Consider the following 26,828-nt stretch of genomic DNA (forward strand, 5'->3'; position numbering starts at 1 on the left):
CTAACCAGAGTATCCATGCTTGCTTATCAGGGTTTATCTCCTCCTGCGGATTGTCCCCTTTTTGCTTTGCTTTAACTGAACTGTATTCCTGGATCCCAAATTTCACTGCCCTTGAATTTTCAAACTGTAGCCTTGTATGATTGTTTTGAAAATATTTTAAGTGGGTTTTTTCCTAACAGTACTACTGCAAGATGTGTCTATTGGGGTTTATTTTAATATATGTAGTTTTGTCTACTGTTCCTGCAATGCTCGCTATTGTTAGTGCTACAAAACTGTGATATACATATCCATAGCATTGTATATAAATTAGTGCTTGCATTTTGCTTGACAACAGTGACTTTGTTTTTCAGAATGTCTGCTTCATTTTTCCTCAGTTTTTGTATCAGTTCTTCTGTGGGTTTTCACAACAGGTTAGTTGATCTTTCTCCATTAACGTCATGTTATCTATTTTGGGGTTTTTTTGTAACAAAAAAAAGGATTTTCCTGAGAATTTAGTGTTAATTTACAAAGAAAAACATCACTTCAGTTCATATGGCATTCAGTGGTAATTGCATTTAAGTTACAGAAGTCAGTTTTATGAATTATCACAAAAGCAATGTTAAAGTCACAGAATCCAGAAATACAATATTTGGAAATGGCAGTACAAAGTGAAATGTCTGTGGGAAACATACGGTCAGTCAGATTTAAGCCTACTGGATATGAATAGCAGAAACCCTGAGAGGTGAGTAATTGAACCAGTTGTTCATTTTTAGAATCCAGAATGAAAATGAGAAAATAAACTAGTCTTCTGTAGCATGAACTGGTATGAATTGCAAATATCAGATGAATAGCAGCATTCAATTAGTTGAAAAGAAAATATAAAATCTGAAAAATAGAGGAAAAGTAAACTGTTGCTTACCAGAAAAGTGCCAGCATTTAGGGAGATGATCCAGTATTTGCCTTCCTAATTTTTTATTTATTTTCTCTTCTCCCTTGCTCTCATCTAATTTGTGTCAAAAAGATCTACCTCTTCTTTCTTCTGAATGAGGGAGCAAAAAACAAAGGAACGAATGACTGACTGTAGACAAAAAGTGTTTATGTTTTCAGTAATAAATTGAGTGATAATTTGTTTTAATTGGGAGAAAATAGTACTATTGCTTTGAATTTGTTGAAAGAAAGCCCCAGGAGGAGTTAAAATGACAAAACTATTTTTCTGTTTTGGTTTCCATTTCAAATGACCACTGAAAACTATGTAGGTTCTTATAAAGCATTATTATGATTTAGATAATAAAGCATGTGTTGTGAAAATTTAGCCTAATTTTTATCCTTTTAAGTGATAAATATAATTTTGAATCGTAAAGGTGGTTTTGATAGCAATTTTTCCAGAATAAATGATCACCAAATCGGTTTTGGGAAATAAACAGCTCTTTTTGTGGGCTGACATGGTAGGTTTGAGGGTACACTGATGATACATAAATGAAAAAGCATCTCAGTGAGAAGAAGAATCAAAGACACATTGGGATGTTTGGGAAGCTCATTGCTGTCATAGACAGCTGAAAAAACATCTGAAGTGCTCCTGCTTCTTCTCTGAATATCTCCGTGTTTTATAGACATTGAGGAGATAAAAGGGAAGTGCGATAGATGGATGTTGTGTCAGAGAAGAATTTCTTCTTCTAAAGGAATGTGCTCTTCAGTGTGGGTACTTTGGAGCTGATATTACAGCTGAAACAATAGGAGGGGCCAGTATGTGGACCAGAGGTCCATGAAATGGATTTTTCTGATGATCTTTTTCCTCCAGGTAAATGGAATACAAGTGGAGAGTTGTGTCCTATATCAGTTAGCAGCTGTTCAGGGGTATTTGCCACCATTCTGAAGGATTATAACTTTGGTTGCCTGCAGAAGTTCATGTATTCATTTTAAATCAAGTCTCATGCAGATAATTTAACTTTAAATTCAGATTTAATTTTAAATTAAAAGTAGTTGATTTAATTCTTTTCCATCTACAGACTTTATATGATACTGCGTATCTAACACTGTACAATATCAGCTTCACCTCCCTTCCTATCCTCTTGTACAGTCTAATGGAACAACATGTCAGTCCAGACACACTCAAGAGAGAGCCTTCCCTGTACAGGTAAAATTAAAACACTGTACCCCAAAGTTTGACTGTTCAGTTGTGGGATCTGTGTCTGTTAGTGTGGAAGTCCTCAGGATTTCTGTACCAAAAGGATACATCAACATCAGATACACTGCAACTAAAGGGTTGAAGACCTCATGCATGGCCTACAAAGTACAGTAGATAAACATGTATTTTTATATGCACATTTACAAACCACACAATACATTTGCTACAAAGGGAGTGAGAGCAAAATAGAAATCACTGTTTAGAAAAATCACATTAGGAGATTTATTTTAGTACTCTTTATTTCCTCCAACCATGGGGAGGAAACATGGGGAACAGAAGTATTTTTACAAAAGAAAACATGCTGGTTTTTTCTATATACATGTTTTATTCTGAAAGAAGAGATGACTGAGTGTTAGAGTGTATCAGAGGATGTATTCTATGTGGTGTCCAGCATTGTCCTCTGCATTGACGACTCACTTCTGGGCATTGGAATTGACTTCTTTAGGTTTTTAGCCACTTGAAATACAGTTCTTGCCAATTAACTGCATTTGGCCATCTAAATTAGGAACAGTGTCCAATTTAGATTCTTGTAGCTGCAAAACTAGTACATTTCAGGGAGGGTAACAATAGATAATCAAAGGAAAAGCATTCTTTGAAAGAAGTAATATTAGCTGCCCAAATGTTAATCAATGTAGTGGTATGTTTTTACCAGTGAAATTGAAGAGGAATACAAAAGATTACTGTTGAGTTTTAACAGTAATGTTTTTATTTTCTCTTCGATGTTTTGAATGCTTTTAATTTAGAAATGGTAATTCAGAAGCCTTTTTTTTGTTTATGAAAGCTAGCAGAGTTTATTTGTCAGAAACTTCTGGGCTTTGATACCGAACAGAGCCTATTGCTAAGCTGTTTTGGGCAATAGTAGTTGTTCTGGGCCATGTGAGGCTATTGTTGACCACACATGGGTTTGCAGTCTGTATTGTTAATCTCTGGGGAAAAATTACTTCATATGGTCATCAGAGGGTCTTTATAAAATTCCTATGGTGGAAGCACTGGTTGATAGTAAATATTTCTGTAACTCAGGGTTTTCATTTCACTGTGTCCTGATTTACTCTGATGTGTTCTATACTCTATGCCAAGTTGATACACACCCATTCTGTGGAGAAGAACTCAAGTTGTAACATTTAATATTTTTTATAGTAAGAAAATGCATGCTAGTGAGGAGTTCTGTTTGTTGACAAATCCCTGTGTGTTTTTGTGGAAAAACATTCAAGAAACTGTATTTGACCTGAAGCTTCAAGCCAACTGCAAACCCCTTGTTTCACATTCCACATAAAATTAATGTTTTATTTTGTTGCAATAGTCTGTATATAAGTATCCCAGGGGAAATAAAGCAATGTCTCCAGAGACCTCTAGTGTTTCCATTTAATATCTGCAGTGGATCATGACATGCACAGTAAGCATTGGAAAAGAGATACCTTCTCTAAAAAGATTGAAAACTAAATGGGTACAGCATAGGGAGTTTGCCATTGTAGAAATAAGCAGAATTACAGGGAGCAGTAAAAAGGGTTTAGTAAGAATTAAATAAAAATAAATAAAGAGGACATTTTGAGGAAGGAGTTAGATTTGAAGTGGTAGACACTTAAAATGTGGAAATGTGATGGCTTTCAAGAAACAATATGGATTATCTCATTTATCTGGGATGTTCAGACCTGCTGATAATGAGTACACGTTTCTTGTTTCACACAGAGATGTTGCCAAGAATGCTTTGCTGCGCTGGCATGCATTTATTTATTGGACATTCCTAGGAGTGTTTGATGCTGTGGTATTTTTCTTTGGTGCCTATTTATTGTTGGACAACACAGTTGTGACCAGCAATGGACAGGTTAGTGTTGGATTTCATCAGTCAATCAGTAAATTTTTTTTAATGTCAGTTGCAAAATGAACATAGTTTTAATTGTTTTCTTCAATATTTCAAGCAAGATGATAATTTTTTTATGAGTTACTGTGAGATAGATGGGTTATCTGTTTAATAAAATCTGAACTATGCAATAAAACATACTGTGTATTAGTAAGCAGAGACATAGGATTGGATACTAATTAGGAGAAATATATAGCATAAATTCCATGTATTCTGAATTTATACAGTAACTTTTCAGTTTCATACTTAACATGCACCTGATGAATATCTCTTTAACATATCAAAAGACTCTCAGTAGAGTAGTTATGAATGATCATAAAAGATCTTAAATATAACAGGCTTTTTAATAGTTTAATTATTTTTGACATATAGCAGCTTAAAACAATCTATCTCTACTTGCTTTGCAGTCACATGAATGCAAATTTTATGAACTTTTGCATTTTATTTATTTTATCCATTGATATTTTGGTCTATTTTATTTGTGTGCTTTTTTTCTTTTTGCTACTTGCTTCTCTTCCTATCCTCAGCTAATGACAACCAGCACTCACATGGTAAGACTATTGTGGATTTGTCATGATATCCATTTCATCTTTTCACTGTTCTTAAATTAAACTGTTAAAGAGCAGTAAAATATAATTTAAGCCTACAGGTAGAAATGTTCTTTATAGCTACTCTATAAGTACTTAAAAGAAAGTTTTTATACAAAGTATATTGAAGTATATGAGGTGTGGTAAAGAACCATGAACTTTAAAAAAGCTTTTTGCTTCCTTGCATTTTGTTATTCTGTTGTATGCTTTTCTGTAACCTACATTTTGTTGCCGACTCTCTGCTATAGAATTTTTTTACAGTTTATGCTATAATGTGCTTTAATGGCTTTAGAAAATGTCCTCAAAGTTAGAGAGAAAATAAACTCAATACAATTTTGTTGCCTGTATGCAACATGCACATTTGCTAGAAATGCGGTGTTGAGATATCATTAAAAACCACCTTTGTGACATCTGTCAGGGAAAAGACCTTCTAGTGTGAGAGACAACACTTGTTAAAAAGCGTTTTTCCTAAGAACACAGTGAACTTTCACTAGACAGAACTGTACACTGCACTATAGCTTTGTTTGGTACCATTATTCTCTCTGTTAGATGTCCAAAATTCATCACCACCATATACTTACGGTGTTGAAAATTAGAGTTACCATATCTGTACCAATTTTGTAAACAGTTTGTATTGCAAATATTCTGACTCAGTTCTTTTCTGAAATTCTAGTCAACTTCCATTGCACACATTCAATTTAATTCTAAGGCTCTAAAGCCAGATTAATGCCTAATTCTCAAGTTTCAGATGTTGAAGTCTACAACTAGATACCCATGTTAACACTAAAAGATAATGTGTTGCTTACGGGGACATTGAGTCTTGAATGTCTGTGATCAAAAATTTGTCATTACTTTGAGGATGCATGCCTGTGTATATGTATAAAACTTGAGAGATACTGAGCTGCAATTTCAGATTTAAAGGCTTGAAAATTTCAAGTGTTCAGGAATAGTCAGAGACACTTACATGAGTTCATACACACATGAATGCTAATGTGTTGATAGTTATTTGCTAGTTTTTAAATTACACTTACATCTGGAAAAAGTCAGTGAAGTATTTGAAGGTTTGAAAGGTTTGCTACTGCAACAAGATGTTATTATTGAACAAGGGAAAGGTAGAAAGCAGTAAAAAACATAAAAGAGCTGACAGTAACACTAATGCCATGAGTTATACATAGTGATCGAAGTCAGGTTCCAAATTGTTAAAATGAGTACTGAAGCAAAAATTTTAATTTTTTTTTCCCACAAATGAACTAATCACTATTATTGCAAAACTAGTAAAAAATTACCAAAGCCAAGATCTTTTATTCCCATACAATGATGCCTGTCAGACTAAAATGATTGTACCATTAAGCTTGCTTCCAAACACAATTCCCCCCAAAATGTTTCTCAGTATTTAAAAATTAGTTTGTAACTATTTGCTTCCTGTAGTGTCATATTACTAGAATAATGGAAAAATGTACTTCTAATTACTGAGATCTACTTCATTAATGCCTCCCTTAGTCATTTTCTGCTAAGCAAAGCTAAGATGCCAAAGATATCCTATAAATTGCTATTAATTTGTGATAGTGCTTTGTGTGTATGGTGTTCCACTATGGATAGGACATCATTGTTGGTGTTGCAAAAACATACAGTTAGAAATCAGCTACAGAAGAAAGGTAAGAAGAAAGGGTGGCACTGTAGAAGTCATTGCAAATTGCAAATGCCATCTTAGTTTACCCATATAATAAAAATGTATTTCCTGGGTGATTTTCTTTATTTTCACATTTGACACAGAGTATATTAAATGCAATTCATTTAACATAGTTGAGAGAGACTAAGTTAAAAGGAATAACTGAATGAGAAATACAAAGCACAGGAGAGAAGATGGATGACCAGAATGCTGAACTGGAACATGGAAGATCAACAAATACAGTCACAGTAGGAGGAAGGAAAGTCTTGGATAGGCTGGGAGCAGAACATAGAAAAATACTTGTTAAGAAACTATATGTTAACAAACAGACTTACAAAAGAATGATTCATTGCCTGAAGGCATGAGTAGTATCTTGAGACATTCAGTCCTAAAAAGACATTGTGAATTTTTGTAACTCACACCTTCCCATATTGCTTTACCTACCTTTCTCTGTGCCAAAGTAGCAGCTTTATGGGTCTTGTCCCTGTGCTGGGACCTTACTTTCTGAGTCAGTAAGATGGGTGGATAAGGGGTTTGGTTGCAAACCAATGCTTTCTATCTAGCCTAACAAACAGACAGGGGAAGGTTGTTTCAAATTCTTTATTCCATATAGCAGCTTTTATTGCAAATATGGATAAATCTGTTCAGTATACAGAAACTTAGACTGACAGTAGGTTCTCTGAGAGATGGTACATATGACATGAGAATATTGTAAAATTTATCTGCAAGAAGAAAGTTGGTAAATGCCATGATTGGAAGTTGCTGATCCAGATTCCTGTCTGGTGTTAACTGCACAGGTTTTTTTAGGGCACAGAAAATATAATGATGGCATGAGCGTATTACATATCAAAGTAAAAGATCAAAATGCTAAAGGTTTTCTGAATTTTATCTAGTGTTCCACAGACTCACAGTAGTTTTAAAAGAGTGAAATGATTACTGAGAATAATGAATCTTTTGGCCAGTCATTTGTTTAATTTTTTTTTTCCATTCCCAGTTGATTGCATTATCTTAGCCTAGCTTCCTACTGATTTATGTTCTGTGGCTGGCTGTGGTCTTCACTCAAAATTTTTCACACAGAGCATATTTGTGTGATCATCTTCCCACATGGATACCCTGTCGTGTAATATTGGATGATCTCATACAGAAAAGTGTAGATTGGACATAATCCAGTTCAGCTCACTGCTCTGTGCAGGGCTAATTCAAATCAATTTGCTGAAGGCTTTGTCTAGTCTTTTTCAGGTTTTCAGTATCTCTGAAGATGCAGATTCCATAACCTTCCAGGGCAACCTCTTCCAATGTTATTCTGTCTTCATGGTGGAAAAATTTATCACAATATCATCAAAAATATTATCAAAAAAAAAAGCAGAATATTTCTTGTTGTTGAAGAGGAATTTGTTCCAGTTCTTCATCTTTGTAGTTCTTCAGACATTTGTGGGCAGCTGCTAGTTGTTTCTCAACCTTCCCTTCACCAGACTAAGCTCCTCCACCCCTCTTTGCAGAAGAGCTATAGGCTGCTAAACACCTTGGTTGCCTGTCATCGATTATTTCCTATTTTTTTCACATCACTCATGAACTGAGGGGCCCAAAACCGAGCACAGTGTTCCAGGCTCAACCTCACTGTAGTTGAGTAGATGGGAATAATAACCTTTCTTCAGTGGCCATGTTCCTTCCAGTTGCTGTGCAGTTTACCTTATGTATAGGGAGCACAGTATAGTCTTGTATTCAGCCTGTAGTCCACATAACCCCACTGCAACTTCCCTTTCAGCAGGGCCATTGCACAGCCAGTCACTACTCTATCATAGGTATAAATCTTTGCACTTCTCCTTATTAAATTCCATAAAGTATCTGTTAGCCTGCTTCTCAAATCAGCAGAGGTCCCTCTGGATTGAAACTCTGTCATTCATTATTTTAGCCGTTCTCTTATTTTTATACCACCTGGTAGTTTGCTCATGATATTCTGTTACCATCCAGCTACTGACAGAGATATTCCACAATTTCCAGCCCAGTCACTGTTCCTAGTGTGGTTGGCTGATTACCAGAAGCCAACCATCCATCAAGGACTTTTGCGTCCAGTGGTTCAACCAGTTTTAAACTCTAGTAGTAGTCCATTTAGCCAGCCTCTGCTTTGTCATTGTCCAAGTGTCAAATGCCTTGCTAAATTCAAAATACATTGAAAATACACTGCTTTTCCTTCTTAAAAACAACTCAACCTGTTGGTCCCACACTATTGCCTGCTCCTTTCCTTCCCTTCCCAAGCTTTGCTACTAAATCCAAGGAGCAGGTTTGTTAGTGAAGACTATTATCCAGAGTATTGAGTAATTGAGCATTTTCTTTGAAACCTTCCACTAGATTGTCTTAACACTCCATCAGCAGACTCTGTTCTTCCTCTGAAGCAAGGATAGCTGTAAATATCTTCTTTGTCTCCCTCAACACCCCTCAGTAATCCTAGTTAGAGGTGAATTTTGTCTGTGATTTGTTCTGCTTTTATGCTGTTTGCTGCCTGCCCATATTGTCATCTCTTGAATGCTCCCATTTGGCCTTTTTGTCCATGCAGTAACATCCTACTTTGCCAACTGGATCTTCTGCTGAAATTCCATGCCTGCATGGAAGTTGTCTCATTCCTGAAGTTGTAACTGCAGAAGGAAGTTCATGAGATCTCAAGAGTTATCTTTCAAAGTAATTTGGATCTCTTGGACACTTCTCTTTCATGGGTGCAATACCCTGAATCAAACACAGTCTCTTCTAAAATACAGCATCCTAAATGTTGCTTACTTTGCCAGTATTTCTGTGGATCCTGAACCTGGACTTCATCTGGTAGCTGCTGAAGTCCACACAATCCTCTGTGACAGTATTCATCACTAGTTCTTCCCTGCGTCAGCATTAATGGTCATTTCTGCCCACTTGAAAAGCAGAGGTGTTTTTATGTCATTATGCAAGTGGGGAGAAAATCAAACACAAGTTAGAAGTGGTTTATCTTAAAACATATGTGGATGTTTTTGTACTTGTATGGTTATAACATTCTTATGCTTATCTGTATAATATGCTGTTGAATCTCCAAGAAATTGTTGGATGCCAAGGGACATCCAACAGAGAAGGGACATCAGGCAAAAGATGACATCCAAGAAGATTAAATGAGTGCAGTTTGTTTTTCAATCTCAGTGATTTGTTAATTGTGCTACCCTTGATTTGTATTAGGAAATATATGTGTGAACTTCAAGTTCAGAGTAGAGCGTTGGTTGTGGTCTTTTTCTGTCTGTCTGAAATCTGAGGTGTGTACACACAGAGCAAGAAACCAGAGCACTTTGCACTGGCTAGATCATGTAGGAATTCAGTTTTTGCTCAAGTGTCAGGTCACGATACAAGGCAATACTAAGCTTTAAGATATGTACTCTGAACAATTCGCAACATAGTGGACAATATTGCCTATAACTGCTTTGGACCATTTTTTGTAGATATTTGGAACTTGGACCTTTGGAACAGTGGTGTTTACTGTGCTTGTATTCACTGTTACATTTAAGGTAAGGTATGCTGTATTTTATCCACTGAAACTTTCTTAAAACTTGTTTTTTAATTGTTGCTTTTTTTTATTGGGTTCTTTATATCACCATGCATTGTTTTATTACTTTATATAGAGAGTTTGCGATCTGTGCCTTCTTAACTGTGCTCAAACTTGACAGATATTTTTAACTACTTCTATGTAGAATTCTTCCTTATTTCAAAGGGTATAATTCTATTTTCTCTCCTGCTGGGAATTCCTGCTGCATCTAGATAGTAATAACATCATATAATATCTTTTTTTTCAGCTTGCAATAGATACACACTATTGGACATGGATAAATCACTTTGTGATCTGGGGATCGCTGGTATTCTACATTGTCTTTTCTCTGCTCTGGGGAGGAATTATTTGGTATGAACCCTAATATTAATTGCATTGTAAAAGTTGTTTCAGAAACATAAAGTTGTTATATTTCACCTTTTTGTCACAAAATTAAATTTAGCCTTTATATAATGCAGCACTCTATTTAAAACCCATCATAATTGCTAACTAGAGTGCTCAGCTCTTCTATCAATGAATATCTGCTAAAATTTTCTTAAAGTAGAATGCAAGGAGAATATCAGACCCCAGACTACCACTGGGTTTTGTCTCTGTAGTGTCAATCAAAAGCAGCCCAAGGGTTGGTTCAAGGAGCTGACACTGCCTTTCTGAATCAAAATGTCACAGAATAGGTCATGTCTGTGCAGTAGGTGACTGCCCACCTACCTGCTGGGCTTGTGTTGGAAGCTATCTGTAGCAGTCAAAACTAGAGACAGGGAACAGAACTCAATATCAAAGTCATGTGGATGTCCAAGAGTCCTCTGTTTGAGCTTATTGTTTTGCCTCCTTACTTAGCAAAGTGGAGTTACTGTAGGTGTCTGATGACCAACTTATTAATGTTGGTAAGAAGCTTTGTAGGGATTAGTGTAACTCTTGTGCATAGCCAATTTAAAGTGTTGGGGGGGTTTGCTATAAAAAGTTCTGTGTACTTGAAACTGAAATTTTTGGAAAGGAAATAAAGTTGGAACAAATTCAGTTCCTTACTGTGTCTGATTGCCGTCAGCAGCTAGAAATTTTATTTCACACTTGCAGAGATCTCAGTTACAAGGCCATCATTTTAACTACTGCTAGAGCCATTCTACTTTGCATTCACAATATTTTGAGAGATTAAAGGAGAGGGCTAACTATTGGTTGGTGATTAAGATGCCATTTAATTTAGAGAAAGGATTTGTATTTAGCATGTCTTTTGCAAATGAGTAACTACGTCTTAACTGCTTGGATATTTAGCTGCCTCTTCTTTTTTCTAGTAAGATCAGATCTCAGTTTCTTCAGCATCAATTTGCAGAAGTGACATTTTCCCAGATAATGTTTTCCAACCAGCCTTGCTGTGTATTAGATATGTGACTGTGTGTATATAAAAATGTATTTCAGCTTAGTTACCTTTTTAGTATGCAAATACTATCAAATTTTTAAAACTGTCAGGAAACTGCCCTACTGGTTTTACACTGCAGTGTTGCTGCAAACTGTCCCTTGATCTTGGTTCTCAGTGATTATGGCCTCTGGTTCCCAGTACCATACAATGATGGCATTTTAATTATCATCCAACTGCATGAGATACAGGGAAATCGGGAAGCGAAGGTATTAATGGTATGGTCAGATAAGTATGTGGTGAATAGGATGGGGAACATAACATGAAAGTGTTAGAGATACTTATGGGACCCTGAGAGGTATGAAAATAAGTGTGGTTAACAAGCATTAGTCTGAGGTTACATACAAAGGAGTGTGCCTTAGCAAAGACCAGGGGAATGGTGGCTGGGACAGTAAGAAGAAAGGTGGAAAATACCTGGGGCAAGATAAGGGTGTAAGAGCATAAACACATTAAGAATGAACTTAATTTATCTTTGCAAGGGGGAGACACTGTGCAGGGAGGGGACAGCATGATATTTCCTGCAGTCTGGAAGACAAAAGGAAGGTAGTTATCTCCAGATGGTGCATGGTTAGCACCGGCTCCCTTTGAGAAGACTGGGATGGATGAACCCCCACAAACTGGGAAACTGAACCTGAAGTATTTCACCACTGGCATAATTCTTGTATTTCATACTGTCAGCCTTTCTTTTGTGTATTGAAGTGTAATAATTATTTTATCTTTTTTTCCTCCCAGGCCTTTTCTCAATTATCAGAGGATGTATTACGTGTTCATGCAAATGCTGTCCAGCGGTCCTGCGTGGCTGGGTATAATTCTGCTCATAACAGTCAGCCTTCTTCCAGATGTTCTGAAGAAGGTCTTATGCAGGGAGTTGTGGCCTACAGCAACAGAAAGAATCCAGGTAAATAATCTTTTTCATTGTGAAGTTAGGTTTTCTTTGTATTACAAGTGTCTAATCACCTAGGCCAAGGTCAGAGATGAGATTAAAGCAGAAGTTCCCCATCTGTGGTGTCTGAGCAATATGGTGAAAGATGCTGCCTGTTATTTACATGGTGGTGTTAACCTGAATCCTGGGGCAACACTTGTGCCTCCATACCAGCAACCACAGGGAAGTCAGCTGATGAGGATGGTGGGAGACAGCTACATGGCTCAACATGATTTCTGATTTGAGGAGATAAGAAGGGCAAGGGGATTGGGATCTCCATAAGGGTAGATAAGAGGCACTTACATCTGATAACATGCTGATGCCTGTTAAATAAACACATGTGTTAAATCTTACTCATATCCTATTAATAATTTTTTCTCTTTTATATTTTGACTTATATTTTGCCTGTTCTGATCCATTATTTATACATAAATGTGCCTTGCTGTGCCCTTGGGAAGAGGATTTTAAAATCCATTCTCTCCTTTCATCTGATCAGCCCAAAAGGAGAAATGACTGTGTAAATACAGGCCAGCTCTTCTAAGGCTGGAGAGGAAGCCAGGTTCTTTGGGAGCCATGGTACTATGATGGGGACATGAATAGAAAATGTTTTCTGTATTTTAATCCCAGTAAACTTTTATATGTTATATATGTTAGATGTGAAGGACAGGAGAGGTGTGCTGAATTTTAAACTTAATGTTACTGCCCTTGCCCTTTTCAGCCCATGAGCTGCCACCAGTAGGTTAAAAGAATGAGTTACCAACAACAAAAGGGACTAGGTAGCGTTTTGATCTTTAATTGTGAAGATACTTTGCATTAAGAGGAAGGAATAAAGGAACTTTGCTACCAAGGAAAAATTTGCCCTGTGGCAAATGTAAAACCCTCTGCCACTCTTTTGTATTCCTAGAATGTATGGGTGTAACAATGCGTTTCTTCAGGAAAGAATAAAGAATAGCAGGAAAGCATTCCCAGGCAGATCAGTACTTAACATTTTTTCATTCAGAGATGTTAGATGTCATATGTACTACTTGTGAAAGGAGTTGACCTCAGTATAGATGCTGAATAGTTCATTTAAAAGTCTAAAGAGAGAGAATGAGCAAGGGTTAAGGTAAAGAAACAAGCTAGTAAATAAAAACCCCCAACAAAGGTTTTGTAGCATTTCTTACAGACATTGTGTATTAGTACTGGAAAATGAATCAGTAGTAAAGCAGACTTTGGGCTCAACACTGACAATATTCATTTTTTAATATTTAGTCAAAGACCTGTGACTTTTAACCAGTTATATTGCTTGTGTTTCTTCTTCCCTTTGTTTCTTCCTGTCTTCCAATCCACTTTGTCTAAATAACTGCTACCTTGCTTTAAACATAAATGATGTGCTCGGTTGCTTCCTACAATCTTCTGGGGAAATCAGACTAAACATCAGTGCCTTTCTGTTGAGCAGTCCACCATCTTTATGCTTTCTCAGACTTCAAGCAGTCTAAGTTTCTAATGGAACAAAAGGTGACTTTTTTCTGCCTTTCTGCATGCTTGGCCATTTCATTCAAAGGACTTTATAAAGTTTATCATCCGAAGTTATTTACCATACTCATTATCTCCATTTGTAATTCATATCAACTGTATTTTGAGGAATACTATTTAGTACAGTTTTTTCCTTCTATGTCTCTCAAAGATTGTATGAATTGTCGTAGTCTATCACTGTCACTATCAATTTTTGTCACTGTTCTTGTTGTGTTTTACAGAATGTTTCTGCCTCAGGAATTTACAATTCTTATATTCCCATTTTAATCATTGGTCTGTCTGTAGATGAATGCATGTTGTGTTTCCATTGTACCTAAATAAGTAGGATAGTGGCCACACAAACAAGTGATAATTCTAATTAGGCTGATGTTGCTAGCATCATACAGAAAATGTGGTACTGGAAAACACTTCAGCAGTCTTTGGAATATATTAATGTATCTTCTCTGCTGCTAGAAAATGCAGCTTTTTTCTTTTTCAAGCATGCATTTTGAAACTGAGCTTTCCTTATGTTCCCTTTTATGAAATTCTGTGCTCTTTCTAGAAAGAAAACAATACAAGATCTGAAAGTTTGACATTATTTAATGTAAAAGTAGAAGAAATGCTAGTAAATCTTGTTTCCCCTACAGTCTGCAAGAAAGCTGTTTTTTAATTAATATTCACAGACTGTTGGTTTCCATTTCAGATTTTTTATCTCTTTTTTAAGTTGTTAAGATAAAATATGTATTTCCTCCTTCGTTCCCCCTCAAAAATATATAGTCAATAGAATTTACTGTAATCAGAGGGAAAATACAGTTTTTTTCACTATCGACAATTCTGACTAAAATTGTGTCTTAGTGTCTTAGGATTGGTTTGAACTCAGCTTATAAATAAGTATTTTTAAATGTACTGCATTCCTAAAAGTGATATTGCTTTCTTTATAACAAAAGGGCTTCAGGAACAATTGAAAAGATTAACGTAGGACTAGTGACCATTTCCCAGGTTACTAATTTAGTTCTACTCAGGCAATAAGAATGCATAAACCCTTTGAAGCAGCTCTTATACTTCTAATTTTTTCAGTTATTTGAGGGTCACTCCAGTGTGTGGTGAGCAATTGTTTACCATCATTAACATTGGATGTTTTACAACATGTCACGTATAGCTCTGGGTTTTTTTCAGGGAGCTTTTCCTTTATATATATATATACAGACATATATGTGTATACAGATACATATATGTGCATACAAGCATATGTATATATATATATGCATGTATATTGGTATTGATATATATACATACATAGGAACTGTTACCTTTCTTGGGCTAAAACATCTGCAAAAGCTTTGGAGGAATCTGTTGCCTTTTGGTAATTTTGGTCAAAATCTGCTTATTTCTTATACATATAGTCTCTGCAACTCTGGCTCAATGGCACAAATTGAATTTTGTGCTTTAACTGGTGACGGTGCAGCTGCAAGGTTTCTTACATCTTTTACTTTTAAAAAGCAATAGGATATTTTTAAAAATATATCCAATCTACACTTTTTTCTTCTTTCATTAGTAGCAGAATTTCAGCCACTCTGTTAGGGAAAATATAAATTCAATTTAAATTATCCTATTTCCATTTTTATAATTTTCACTTTGATTGACAGTGGTTTAGCAATGCCAAGTATTTGGTAGCTGAAATACTCGGTGTTTAGTTTCTAAGCTGTAAATTACTTCTGTACTTTCATCCCTTTTTAAGAAATATTTTTCTTTTTCTCTTTGTTTTTGACTGATTTTTTACTTTGCTTTCACTCAGTCACAAGCTTGGGCCATCAGCCATGTTATGAGATCTTTACCCTTTGCTGCACCTGGGGAAACCCAAAGTGGTCCTTTTGCCTGGGGAAGCATCTCTGGGGATTCATCATTCTTCTGTTTCTCAGTGGGCTTAGCTGCTGTTGAACAACTGCCCTGGGTGCTCAGACAAGTGTTCACCAGCAAACTGCTGCCTTGTCAGGCTCCTCCTGTGTGGAAACAAAGCAATGGATCTTGCTGTTGCAATATTTGAATGCTGTGGAAGAAGTTTCCTTGGCAACTCCCCGGCCCTCTCTGCCCATAGTGTAATGAGGAAGCTGTAAGTCAGCCTTCATTAGCACTGCCCCATCACCCCGTGTGGGGTGCTCCCTTCAGTGTGCCAGCTGTTTCGGGGAGTAGGGGAATGGGATGTCCACTCCCTCGTGTAGGATCAATTTGGCCTCCTCGTACCACAGGCACCTCTCCCATTCAGTACAGGTTATTGTTAGAGGGGCAGGACACACAGCCCACAGTACTTAGTCAGTTTAGTGCACTTGAGAGTAATTTTTAACAGAGTTTGAAATGGAATTAAAAACACCCTCAAATGATTAATCTCAGGATCCAGAAATAGAAACCTTGTTTTACACTGGATAACCTTTCCTTTTTAAGTCTGTCAGAAAATCCATCACTTTTACAGGACTTTGCTATAACAGTTACCAAATGGTACAATTCATTCACATTTCTTGTATTCATCAAGAGTCTCACTGTTTTTCCTCATCCTTGCAGAAGAGTATGAGACATAAAACAGGCCAAAATGCACTGGCGAACTGCGATGGGCCACTTCTTGAAGGAAATCTTTCACCTTCCGAGCCATAATTAGATCAAAGCTAGGTAACAGTACTGTATGTGTTGCCAATTTGGATTAATTTCTATTGGTGCTATTTACAAATCAACTGTTTCCTCCAGAGTTTTTGATGTACTTTTATCAGTATTGATACAAAATCATTATGTTTTACTTGGAGAGCCTAGTTCTTGCAAGAAATGTTCCATGCCGCAGGTAAGATTTTTTTGTCTCAGAAACTTAATCATGTAAAGCAAACCAATAAATGGATATACCCATATTCATGTTCTATAAATACATTGTATTATGTATAGGTGTTGTGTGACATTTCTTCTATAAGAACTGCAGTCATTTTTGCAGTGTGTACTCACGTTACACCACAGTGTAGAATACACAAAGTCAGATGTAGTTCTTACCCAGGAGCAGTTTATCCATCATCTTTCATGTTCTTGAATACGTATATAGACCAAATGCAGATGGTAACATGTGAAGATAATCATAGCGAGTTACTTATGGATAGGACCTTGGGTCAGAAGACTGGGGCTGTGCGTGTGGCAGTGTCTGCCACAGTGCTGTGTTCTATACAGACCAGGGCATTGCTGTGTTACTGCCTCAGATGGAGAGAAGTGTGAATGTCTGAGACAGCAGCATAAGCAATGAACTAAATTCCTCAAACATAAGACCAGCAGAATGAAGTTCTCTGTTTTACATCATCTCCTTGCTAATGCCACTGATTAAACAAGTTAAGAAGATACACTCTTTACTCTAATAATTCCCACCTAGATGCCATGACTGTTCCAGTCCCTTCATGCTCTCCTGACCTCAAAAGCAGCACATGAGGAACGAAGTAAAGGTGCAAAGTTAGCAGTATGTGAGAAGGACAGATGTCATGTGCTCTGTGTGCTGTAGGACTTTAAGGTAGCTGAAGGTAGCTAAAGTAGGTAATTTGCTTTTAATGACTTTTGCTGATTTGATTTTTAATGACCAGTAGTAGTAGGAAACACCAACTTCCTTGATTAGCTTCAGGCTTGGTAAAGGCTCTTGTCTCAGAGCCATGTGTAGAAAAAAGCATTTTATTTTTAGAACTATCTATGGTAACTATAATGCTTCATTTTATAGCTGAAAGAATAGGAAAATTAGTTACCAAACTGTATGACTACTCCCTCTAACATTTCCAAAGCAAATCTGCTAATATGTTACCTGATTTTTATGTAATGATGTTGCTATTTGGTCTATATGTGTTTAAAAGAACCCGGGCCTCACTGTGGTGAGCAGTTTTGGATAGTTTTGTGACCTTTGCAAGAATGTCTTTTTAAGAGAGCTTTCAGATTACTCCAGCTTATGCAATAGAACTGTTTCAAGCTTGTGATTGGCATTGAAGTGTCATATTACATTGCAGCCAAAGTTCTATAAGCTATATCATTAATATTTACTTTGTGATTTTGTCCTTTTGTTACTGTGTTCTCATTAACAGCGAAGAAGGGGATGATTAAGAATATAGGATTAACTGATTTATATAGCATTCACGGAGAGATAGATAAATAACATTGCTTTGAACCATGTTTATAATGCATTTATATGTTAGATACCATCACAAAACCTCCATACCTCTATAAATTTCAGTTTGTACACACATCCAGGCTCTTGTCATGCAGCTGTGGTATTCTGCAGTCCTGAGCATTTCCTGAGTGGAAGTGCTGATTCTGCCAGTGTGGAGTGATTATGTGAGAAAGATAAATTTTAATGGGCAATTAGACCAAGATAGTACTCAGATGTACAGTGTAAATTGCCTGTATAGATGCTACACATAACCTAAGCAAGTCTAAACTTTAGTATTGCTTAGAAATACAAAGCAAGTGCTGGAACCCTGGAACCTTCATCTGTTAGCAAAAACTGACTAAAGAATTTCCTCTATTTGGAACTAACGGGCAAAGTATTTGCATCTGTCCTGTCTTAAAATTCCACATAAGAAGTTCAGGGATAAAAAGATGTACTGGGAGAAATTCCAAAATGAAACATAACCTTGATTTAAAACACTTTCATTTGAAGGCAGGTCTCTGTGTCTTCATCTCTTCTCTGAAGAGCCCATTATCAGGTTTAGAAGTTGAGTATAAAATCATGCCTGGTTCTGTAGGTCTTAGTATAAAACTAATCATGTTGAAACTGGTTGATTGCAAAGCAACACAAGGGATTATACTTTCACATGAAACAAATATCCAGAGTGGTGATCCAGGGAAAGGTATTATTATACCAAGGGGACAGTGGTCCTGTGAAAGAAAATAATTATATACTTTTGGTTCCAAGATTGTCTATTTACTGTGTATTTGTTTCTTTTTTTCCCTTTAACAGAAGGCATCAAGGCACTGTCAGGAGCACATCTCAGAATTCACACCTCTTGCCTGTCTGAAAAGCCCAAGATACAGGAACAGTGACTGCAGCAATTCCCCAGCAAGAAGGTCTAATTCTCATTCTAAAAAAGTGATGTTTACCCAGTGGAGAGGCATTGATTATTCAGTACTTCCATCTGTCTTTGGCTATTCAAATAAGCATTGGCGTTCCAGTGCAGGCTACCACTACAGTGGGTCAGGTTTGGAAACGTCCATATGACAGAACACCAAGTCAAGCCTTTAAAAACTGTGGGATTGTTTATTTATTTTTTCAGGAAACAGACATGTCAAAGAGGCATATTAAACTATATGTGGCTTTTGCTGTCTGAGGTAGTGTTGAGAGAACAGTATCAAGAGCTAGAAGTATGAACCCTTCCAGGCCAATAGGCCTCTTTTTATGTTTTGAACTAGTGGAGCAATGAACAATCTGCACAGTCTGGTACTGTGAGACTGGTAGCACTAAAAATTCTCTTCATCCTGTGTCAAGACTTCTGTGTATTTACTACTTCTGTCATCTTTAGTGATTTTCTTTGTTACTTGAAGTGCATAGTTTCAGTCAGGGACCTACATTTTGAGATCAACAGTTTTAATTTTCAGACAGGAGCAATTGTCTCAGTTATCTCAAATTAAATTCTCCTAAAGCGTATTTAACAAATGCTGTTTCTGATTTTCCTCTGTCCTTTTTTCTTTCTTTGCTCTTTCTGTAGAACAAACTGGTGTTTCCTCTGTGCAAATCTGCTTTCAAGAAACACTCTCTAATGTTCACTTCCTTGTAAGTGGCCAAATCAGGGCTATGTATGGTTTTGGTTAGTTTTCCCCTGTAGAAAGACAGGCAAAACAATCCTTGTGTAGATGCACACACAATATGAAGTCAAGTTGGCTGTTAAACAGGTAAATATCACCAGTGTTGGTATCTACTTATAAACTGAATGTAAGCATTTTGCCTAAAACACCTTAGAATTTGTCAAAGATGTACATTATCTGGTGTTCTCACTTCCTGTCCCTATGATTATAAAATATATATACCAGAAAGCTTTTTTTGACACAGTTTGTTGGGGATTTTTTCTTAAAAGAGAAGCTGTTTTTCTGGATGAGTATCTTGTACTATGTTGATTCATCCTCTTGATTTTTTTTTTTTTTGTGTGCGTGTATGGTTAGATACTGGCTAATGGGCTTGGTAGATGTATTACAAAGCACACAACTGTTAGCTTTTGCGAGCAAACCACGAGGTGGCACACAACTGTTGACTAACAGTTGAACCACAGTTGGGATAGAGAAACTAATTTGACTGCAAGGATTCTGTTTAAATTCCCTTAAGAATGACAGCCAACTTGCACTTCTGTTTTCTCTGCTACATTTATGTTACCTTGCTATTCAACTATTAGCTGCATCCTTGTGCTGTTTCTTTAGTCCAGTGTTTTATTTTGGGGTGCAAAAATATCTGAAGTAGTAATCCAGTTTCAGTCAATTTCAGCTTGGTGGTTACAACTGATTAATAGCCATCCTCATTCAATACCTCTATGAGGACATTACCTAAAAATGTATTTCAGTGTGAAAACAAATTATTTGGAATCAGACCTGCAGCATTTATTGGAAGACCTGGCCAAGACATTGTTAGTTGTCTTTCACATGGACAAGGGTGGCAGAGAAAAATTATTTCCCTTTTTGTGTTTTAACAAGAAAAAACCAAGGCAAAATAAGTTTACTTACTACTTTACTTTTTAATAAAAGAAAAATCAACTTACTAGAAAATGTCCCTCACAGTATTCTGTGTAGTTTTCGTATTAAACAAACAGTCATTTATTATTAAAATGCCCTGGGTCAAGCAGAGATTGTAAAGTGAGTTATGAAATCTTCAGTATACCAAAGATAACAGAATTTTACAAAGTCTTAACAGTGAGCACCACAGATAAAGGTTTTTTATCATTTAACATATAGCACTTTTTAAGTTTCAAAGAATATCCTTCTAGCAGTAGCATTTTGAAATGCATACACATGTGTGGGTGTGTGTACATATACTTGCCATTGCAGACTTGAATGTTGGTCAGTTAGAACCGTCCCCTACATAAAACACTGGTGTATATATTTTTAAGAAGTTAATATGGGTATACATTTTATACCAGTAGCAGTGAAAAATTTCTTGTGTGTAGTTAACAAATTATTTGTAATGTATTTTTTAGAAATCTTAAAATTGCCTTTGCACTGAAATATTTTTCATACTGTAGCTATTTATAAATCTGTTTTACGCATACATTTGTTAACACACCATTTCTATTTTTTTTTAAGTATATGTTTTGAAGGCTTTTTTTATAACTATAAGTTTTGGCCACTTAAATTTAGCTTAGAGTGGAGTTGTGGCTGAATGTTGAAATTCTAATGAATGTCAAATTAGAAATACAGGTCTGTTGCTCTATGAGTCTCACCCAAGTTATTGATGTTTTGTTGGGATTTGTGGTAGCAGCGATTAGAGCGCTGTACTTGCAGTGCTGTATTATAACTTCTAGCTTTTTTACTCTATAAAGCCTCCTGCTTTTTTACTTTGTGAGTTCTATCTTTTAGCCTTAAATAAGGAAATTTTTGCTTGATACTTTTGAAAATGCTGCATTCCTGTTCTGCCTACTAACAAACCAGTTCTTTGCAAACTTCATGTAGCCCTGTATTTACATATTGTTGACAACATTGTTCAGGCTGAAACACCTGTATACATTTGAGAAATTTTAGTTAAACATGTCATTTTTTGGAGGAGAAAGAATGCTTGAATTTAAGTGGAAGTTTCTGCTTTGATTTAGCAATACTTTTACCTTTAAAAGTTGGTGCTGTTTGTTTGTTAAAATAGACTGTTTAATGAAATGAACATAAAACATCAACTTGGCTTCACTTGATGTGTTTTTGCTTCAGTCCCTGTTACTATTGCCATATAAACCTAGTCCACTGCAGCAGGTGTTAACTTGTGAGTTTTACTGCAAAAGATAAAAAAGATGAAAAAGTAGAAATTAGATCAAAATGCATTAAGAGTGTTTTATTATGGGTAGGAGAATTTCCTCACTGAAAGGAGACAGATTTTTATGTATGAAGAAAAAAAAGGAAAGAGGAAAGGTCTAAAAATCTATGTAACCTTCTAACTTGCCTCATTTAAATTGTTGCAGCTTTAACAGCATAATGTCTCCATAACTGCTTCTGTAAATGTCTTGAAAACTGGTAAGCGCTAAGCAAATGTATGTGAAGACTTAGAAAGTATTTCAGGCTTTTTGGCCACAGGAGCTCATATATTCCTGCAGTGGCTTGTGGCAAAAGATCTTTTTTGTTTTACCATGTATAATAATTGTTTGTTCAGTCACTTAATGTAAAAGCTTACAGTTTACTTTCTTGCTTGCATTAGCCTGTGTGTCTTGAACCAACTGGCTTGCAAAAATAAGAGGAAAAAATAGCGTAATTGAGGAACTGCACTACTTTTCTTTTGGAAGCCAGTGGGATCCTTGTGCTCATGCTACTGTCTCTGTTAAAAAAGCTTTAATGGAAATTTGTGAAAGTATTACAAAAGTGAAAATGTACATGATTCTACTTTGCAGAATAATAAAAAAAAATCAGTTTATACAGCTTTAATTTTTTACATTATGAAAATTTACAGGATTTCAATCTGCATTGTCTTGGACATAAATTCTGTGCTATGTACACTTTGCATTTTTGAGGTTCTTTCATGATCTAATGTAAAGTAGAATCTGTGAAAGTTGCTGTATGGGGCTGGGGGTAGTTATCTGTGCTTTAAACATTAACGATGTTTGTAGTCATCGGCACCAAATACTAACATTTATTTTTAATTGAACAATTTTAGGTGCATTTATTTGAAAATAATTCAGCCTTCAAATCTAATGTTCAGATTATCCTATACTACTTCATTTATTTGATTTGAAGAGTCAATGTGTGAATACATTACTGTAAAGTTTCTTCTCAGTGCTATTTTTAACTTTTATTTCTGTAGACAACCAAATATAACTTGTTTATATTCAGCCACATTTTGGATCCTTATGTAGAATATATAAGCAGGAGATATAAATCTGCTTGCAATAAATATAAACATTCAAGAATGGTTAAGTTTGCTCACAAGTAATTACAGTAATTCTAGTATGAATATAAGATGGTTTCATATTAGTCTGTAATAAAATACAAGTATATAAAGAAAACAGAATGAGTGTTTGATTCGGTTATTGAATATGTTTGTACTCACACTCATTTCTCATACTGGAGCGGGTCCAGCGCAGCACCACAAAAATGACTAAGGGGACTTGGAGCATCTCTTTTATGAGAGACTGCAGGAGCTGGGCCTGTTTAGACTAGAGAAGAGAAGACTGAGAGGGGATCTCATCAATACCTATAAATATCTCAAAGATGAGCGTCAAGAGGATGGTGCCAGGCTCTTTCCAGCAGTGTGCAGTGACAGGACGAGGAGCAGTAGCCTTAGAGTAAAACACAAGAAGTTTCACCTCAACATGGGGAAAGAACTACTTTACTTTGAGAGCGGCAGAGCACTGAACAGGCTGCCCAGGGGGCTTGTGGAGTTTCCCCTTTCTGGAGACATTCAAAACCCACCTGGACACATTCCTGTGTCACCTGCTGTAGGTGATCCTGCCTTAGTCGAAGGGTTGGACTGGGTGATCTCCAGAGATTCCTTCCAACCCTACCAGTTCTGTAATTCTGTGATTTTCAGAGTGTGTGTAGCCAGCTAAAAAAGCAAGTTAACAAAAAGAAATTCAAAGAAGGCTGGAACATGAGCTGGGGGGTGGGGGGTTGTTCCAAAACTAATAGAAATTGGTACCAGTCCAGGAGAGCTTTGTTTCTCCTGCACAGATTAAGTGCTAAAGTTCTTTCCAAAGTAAACTCATAAGCTATACATGAGAAGGTCTGCTACATTGCCTTGCAGTTCTGCTGTGTGAGGTACCCAGAACTATTTCTCTTCTCTTTTGCAACGTGAATTTAAAGAAGCTAAAGTAAAAAACAATGTGCTCTGACATCTGAGTTGGTAGCAGTTGCTGAGCGCATGGAAAGACCCTGATTTTACTTCATTTGGTGATACAATTTTACAGAACTTCCTTGAGTTTCAAAACCATTACAGGCTCCAAAGTACATTGGCTCCACCAGGGTGAAGGTATCCCAGCCTCCACAAAGCAGTTCAGGGTGTCAGGTTTGGTCCCTCCTTCTGCTGCTCTGAGGATATGTAGAATGCTTAGGCCTTTGTTTCTATATTGATTTTGCACTTCCCATAATAAAGGTTTCAGAGGAATGGGTTTGTATTTATATGAGATTTTTATCTAAACAATACAAGAATGTTGTACCTATCTCCCTTTTGTTCATCAAGAAATTTTGTGTTTCTACTGAATGAACTTCTAGAGAAGGTAGTTTGAAGGGGGTGTGTAAATATGGAAGATGTTTTTCCCTTTATTCATGCAAAGAAGAAAAAAAATGCATAGATTGCAATTAGATAGTATATTATATTGAAACTGTTTTTGACAAAAAAAATGTGATGATGTATCTGGATTTCAGGAAGAACACAGTACCTATACAGACATGTTACCACACAACTTCGTTTTGCACATAAAATTACATTTACTTAAAGGAAGAAAGGATAGAAAATAATTTAAGTAGCAAACAGTATTCTCAGTCATATACCATGTGCTTCCCATTATCTTTTAAGTTATGCTCTTTTAATAAGCTACATTATAGAATTGATTGAAAACTGGTTTTTATATTCTACAGTAAGGCTACTCAATATTTTCTGCAATATATGCAACACTGCTCTATAAAATCTTTCCTGAGGGTTATCTTGATATGAAATGAGGTAGGTTGGAGACAGACTGAAGTTCCTTGGGTTTGTTTTTCAAATATTCCTATTTCCTCAAGTGATACTCTACAGGAATTTAGAAACAGTATTTGACTATTCTATTAAAGCTTTGTTGTTTCCACTGCACATACAGGTGTATTAATTTTCATTTTATTCAAATGCTAAAGCTAAACCCATACCCATTCAAAGGCTTCATTTACACTAGGAAGTGATAAGATAGGGATAAAATCAAATATATCCATTAACTTCCTTCATTATACAGATCAGTTTATCAGGTGCCTAATGTCCTCATCTAGGTTTAAAAGGTTTTTTAAAAGAAGATTGCACTGTGTGATCTTTCTTTGTTAACTGGCAAGTCTGCAGTAAATTAATAATGTTGAGTCTTAATCATTTAAGTGTTGGCTTTCCATTTAAAGGTGACAAACAGTATTCCGTTTTGAATCACCAAAAGGCTTGTTGTTTTCCATTATTCATTTTGGTTTAGAAATCTCATGGTGCATTATGCTTTTAAAAATACATAGGATGCAGTGTCCTGGTAGGTTCAGAGGCTTCCTATTTCAGGGAGAATTGTTGAGTCTCTCCTTATTTAATGTGGGAAAAACTGATCTGTTTTTCTTCCTAACAAGATAAGGAATGTAAATATTTTTTCCAAAAGTACTTCAACAACTTATCTTGAGATTTCAGACATCTTTTGTAAAGATACTTCATGGTGAAATGTTAACCAAATTTGAAAGCTCTGAATCTTGCCATCTAATAAATACTGGAGTCTAGAAGAGAAGGAAAACAAATCCTAGTCCACGGATCAAGCCATCAAGTGGTATGATGACTTTTATTTCAGATAATACTTCCAACCAAGTAGCCAGCCTGTAAGAGCATTTTTCTAGAAAGTACTGAACAGGTTGCTTCTAGGATGAACAAAATTGCATAGCTAGAGAAAGTTGTCAGTATTAATTAGGTTGAAATCTGATTGTTTATTCCCAGTTATGAAGAGGTTGGGTGTATAATTTCGTTCTAAGTTATAGCTCGGAAATAAATATTTCTCCTCCTGAGTGGTTTCAGGGACAACATCAAAAAGCCTAACACTGATGCTTTGAGAGAGCTCAGTAACAGTTGGGATTCACTTGGCTTTTAAGTAACTCTTCTTAGAAAGTCCAAATTAGGTATTAGTTTAGCACAAAAGCTATGTTTGTGCATCATTATGTTGAAAGGAACTGGTCCAGATGGAAAAAAGCTGAAGATCCTTCCACTGTAGATTGTCCTGGAACATGAGTCAGGCTTCTCTGTCTTCTCAAATACAGTGCACAGCGGATGATTTGAAATCCACCTTTCTTGAATTGTCCATCTGGAGTTCAACTAGGGTTTCAAAATTTAATGTCTGCTCAACTCTTGTTCTCCCTGTAGGTAGAAAATGGCATACATATTTTTACATTTCTCCTTACTTGCCTCTTAGCTGGTGTGCTGGGGTACCTCCCTTTCCCCTAGAAGTCTGTGTAACATAACATGTGTAATTCTGAAAGGAAAAAAATAAAAATAAAATCCTTTTATGATTGGGCAAACATAGTTCCATGCATTTTAACAAGAGTGTTCTCTCTTTTTCATGCTTTCTCAGAGGAATATTCAGCAAGCAAACCAGCAGATCTCAAGTAACATGGTCACCAGCACAGTGGTTGCTTGCCTTGGTTGCTTTTACACAAAAAGTACTTGATCATGTGCACATAAACACACAAACTTTGTGTGTCCCCATCTCGTGTGGGACATAATTGCTCATCTTCATCCTGCTTTTCCCCAGACTTCTTTCTCAGCAAATTAACTATCAAAGTAAGCTGATCCGTCCTTTTCTTTACTGAAATTGGGCATGTGTGGGAAATTAACCTTCACCCTACTGAGTCCATTCATGCAAATTGTTTCAAAAGGATACATGGTCTCATGGGACTCACTAAATTTATTTTTTCTTATAAAAAATTGTGATTTGAAGGCATTGGGGAAAAAAAGGAATTTTTAACCAAATTAATTTATTGCAAACTACCTCTGTCCTACAATTTTGTCTTGACAAAAGAAAAGGTCTGTTTTCATACATACCCAAAGATTTTAAGCTAAAAGAGAAAGGGAATGGCTATTTAAATTCTAATGCCACTGCCACTAAGAAAATTCTTATCCATATTCAAAAAATAAATTTCACTCTGATCTCCTACTGATCTGGTTCTGCATCAATCATGATTATATCCTTCAATCAACTTTGGGAAATATGCCATTATCCTGAGTCCATGAGTATCTGGATATTCTGTATCTTACTTAAATTCCATATCTATTATTATATTATTGTTATTACTGTTCCA

General features: G+C 36.1%; 1 protein-coding gene across 2 annotated transcripts in view; it reads left to right on the forward strand.

Annotated features, from left to right (window-relative positions):
• The window catches only part of ATP11A (ATPase phospholipid transporting 11A), a 114,045-nt gene extending 91,203 nt beyond the window's left edge, over positions 1–22,842 (forward strand). Inside the window, exons 23-30 of one of the 2 annotated variants that reach the window (XM_053935389.1) lie at positions 351–410; positions 1,986–2,113; positions 3,851–3,986; positions 9,731–9,796; positions 10,082–10,185; positions 11,975–12,140; positions 16,215–16,319; positions 18,619–18,705. In XM_053935389.1, the coding sequence (XP_053791364.1) occupies positions 351–410; positions 1,986–2,113; positions 3,851–3,986; positions 9,731–9,796; positions 10,082–10,185; positions 11,975–12,140; positions 16,215–16,304 (750 nt within the window). In that variant the 3' untranslated portion in view covers positions 16,305–16,319; positions 18,619–18,705. Of the gene's footprint in view, positions 1–350; positions 411–1,985; positions 2,114–3,850; positions 3,987–9,730; positions 9,797–10,081; positions 10,186–11,974; positions 12,141–16,214; positions 16,320–18,618 lie in introns of both variants that reach the window. The other variant, XM_053935388.1, reaches the window with a different exon arrangement.
• Positions 22,843–26,828: the final 3,986 nt, after the last annotated feature.

Source organism: Vidua chalybeata, chromosome 2 (genome assembly GCF_026979565.1).
Source record: "Vidua chalybeata isolate OUT-0048 chromosome 2, bVidCha1 merged haplotype, whole genome shotgun sequence".
Classification (NCBI taxonomy): Eukaryota; Metazoa; Chordata; class Aves; order Passeriformes; family Viduidae; genus Vidua; species Vidua chalybeata.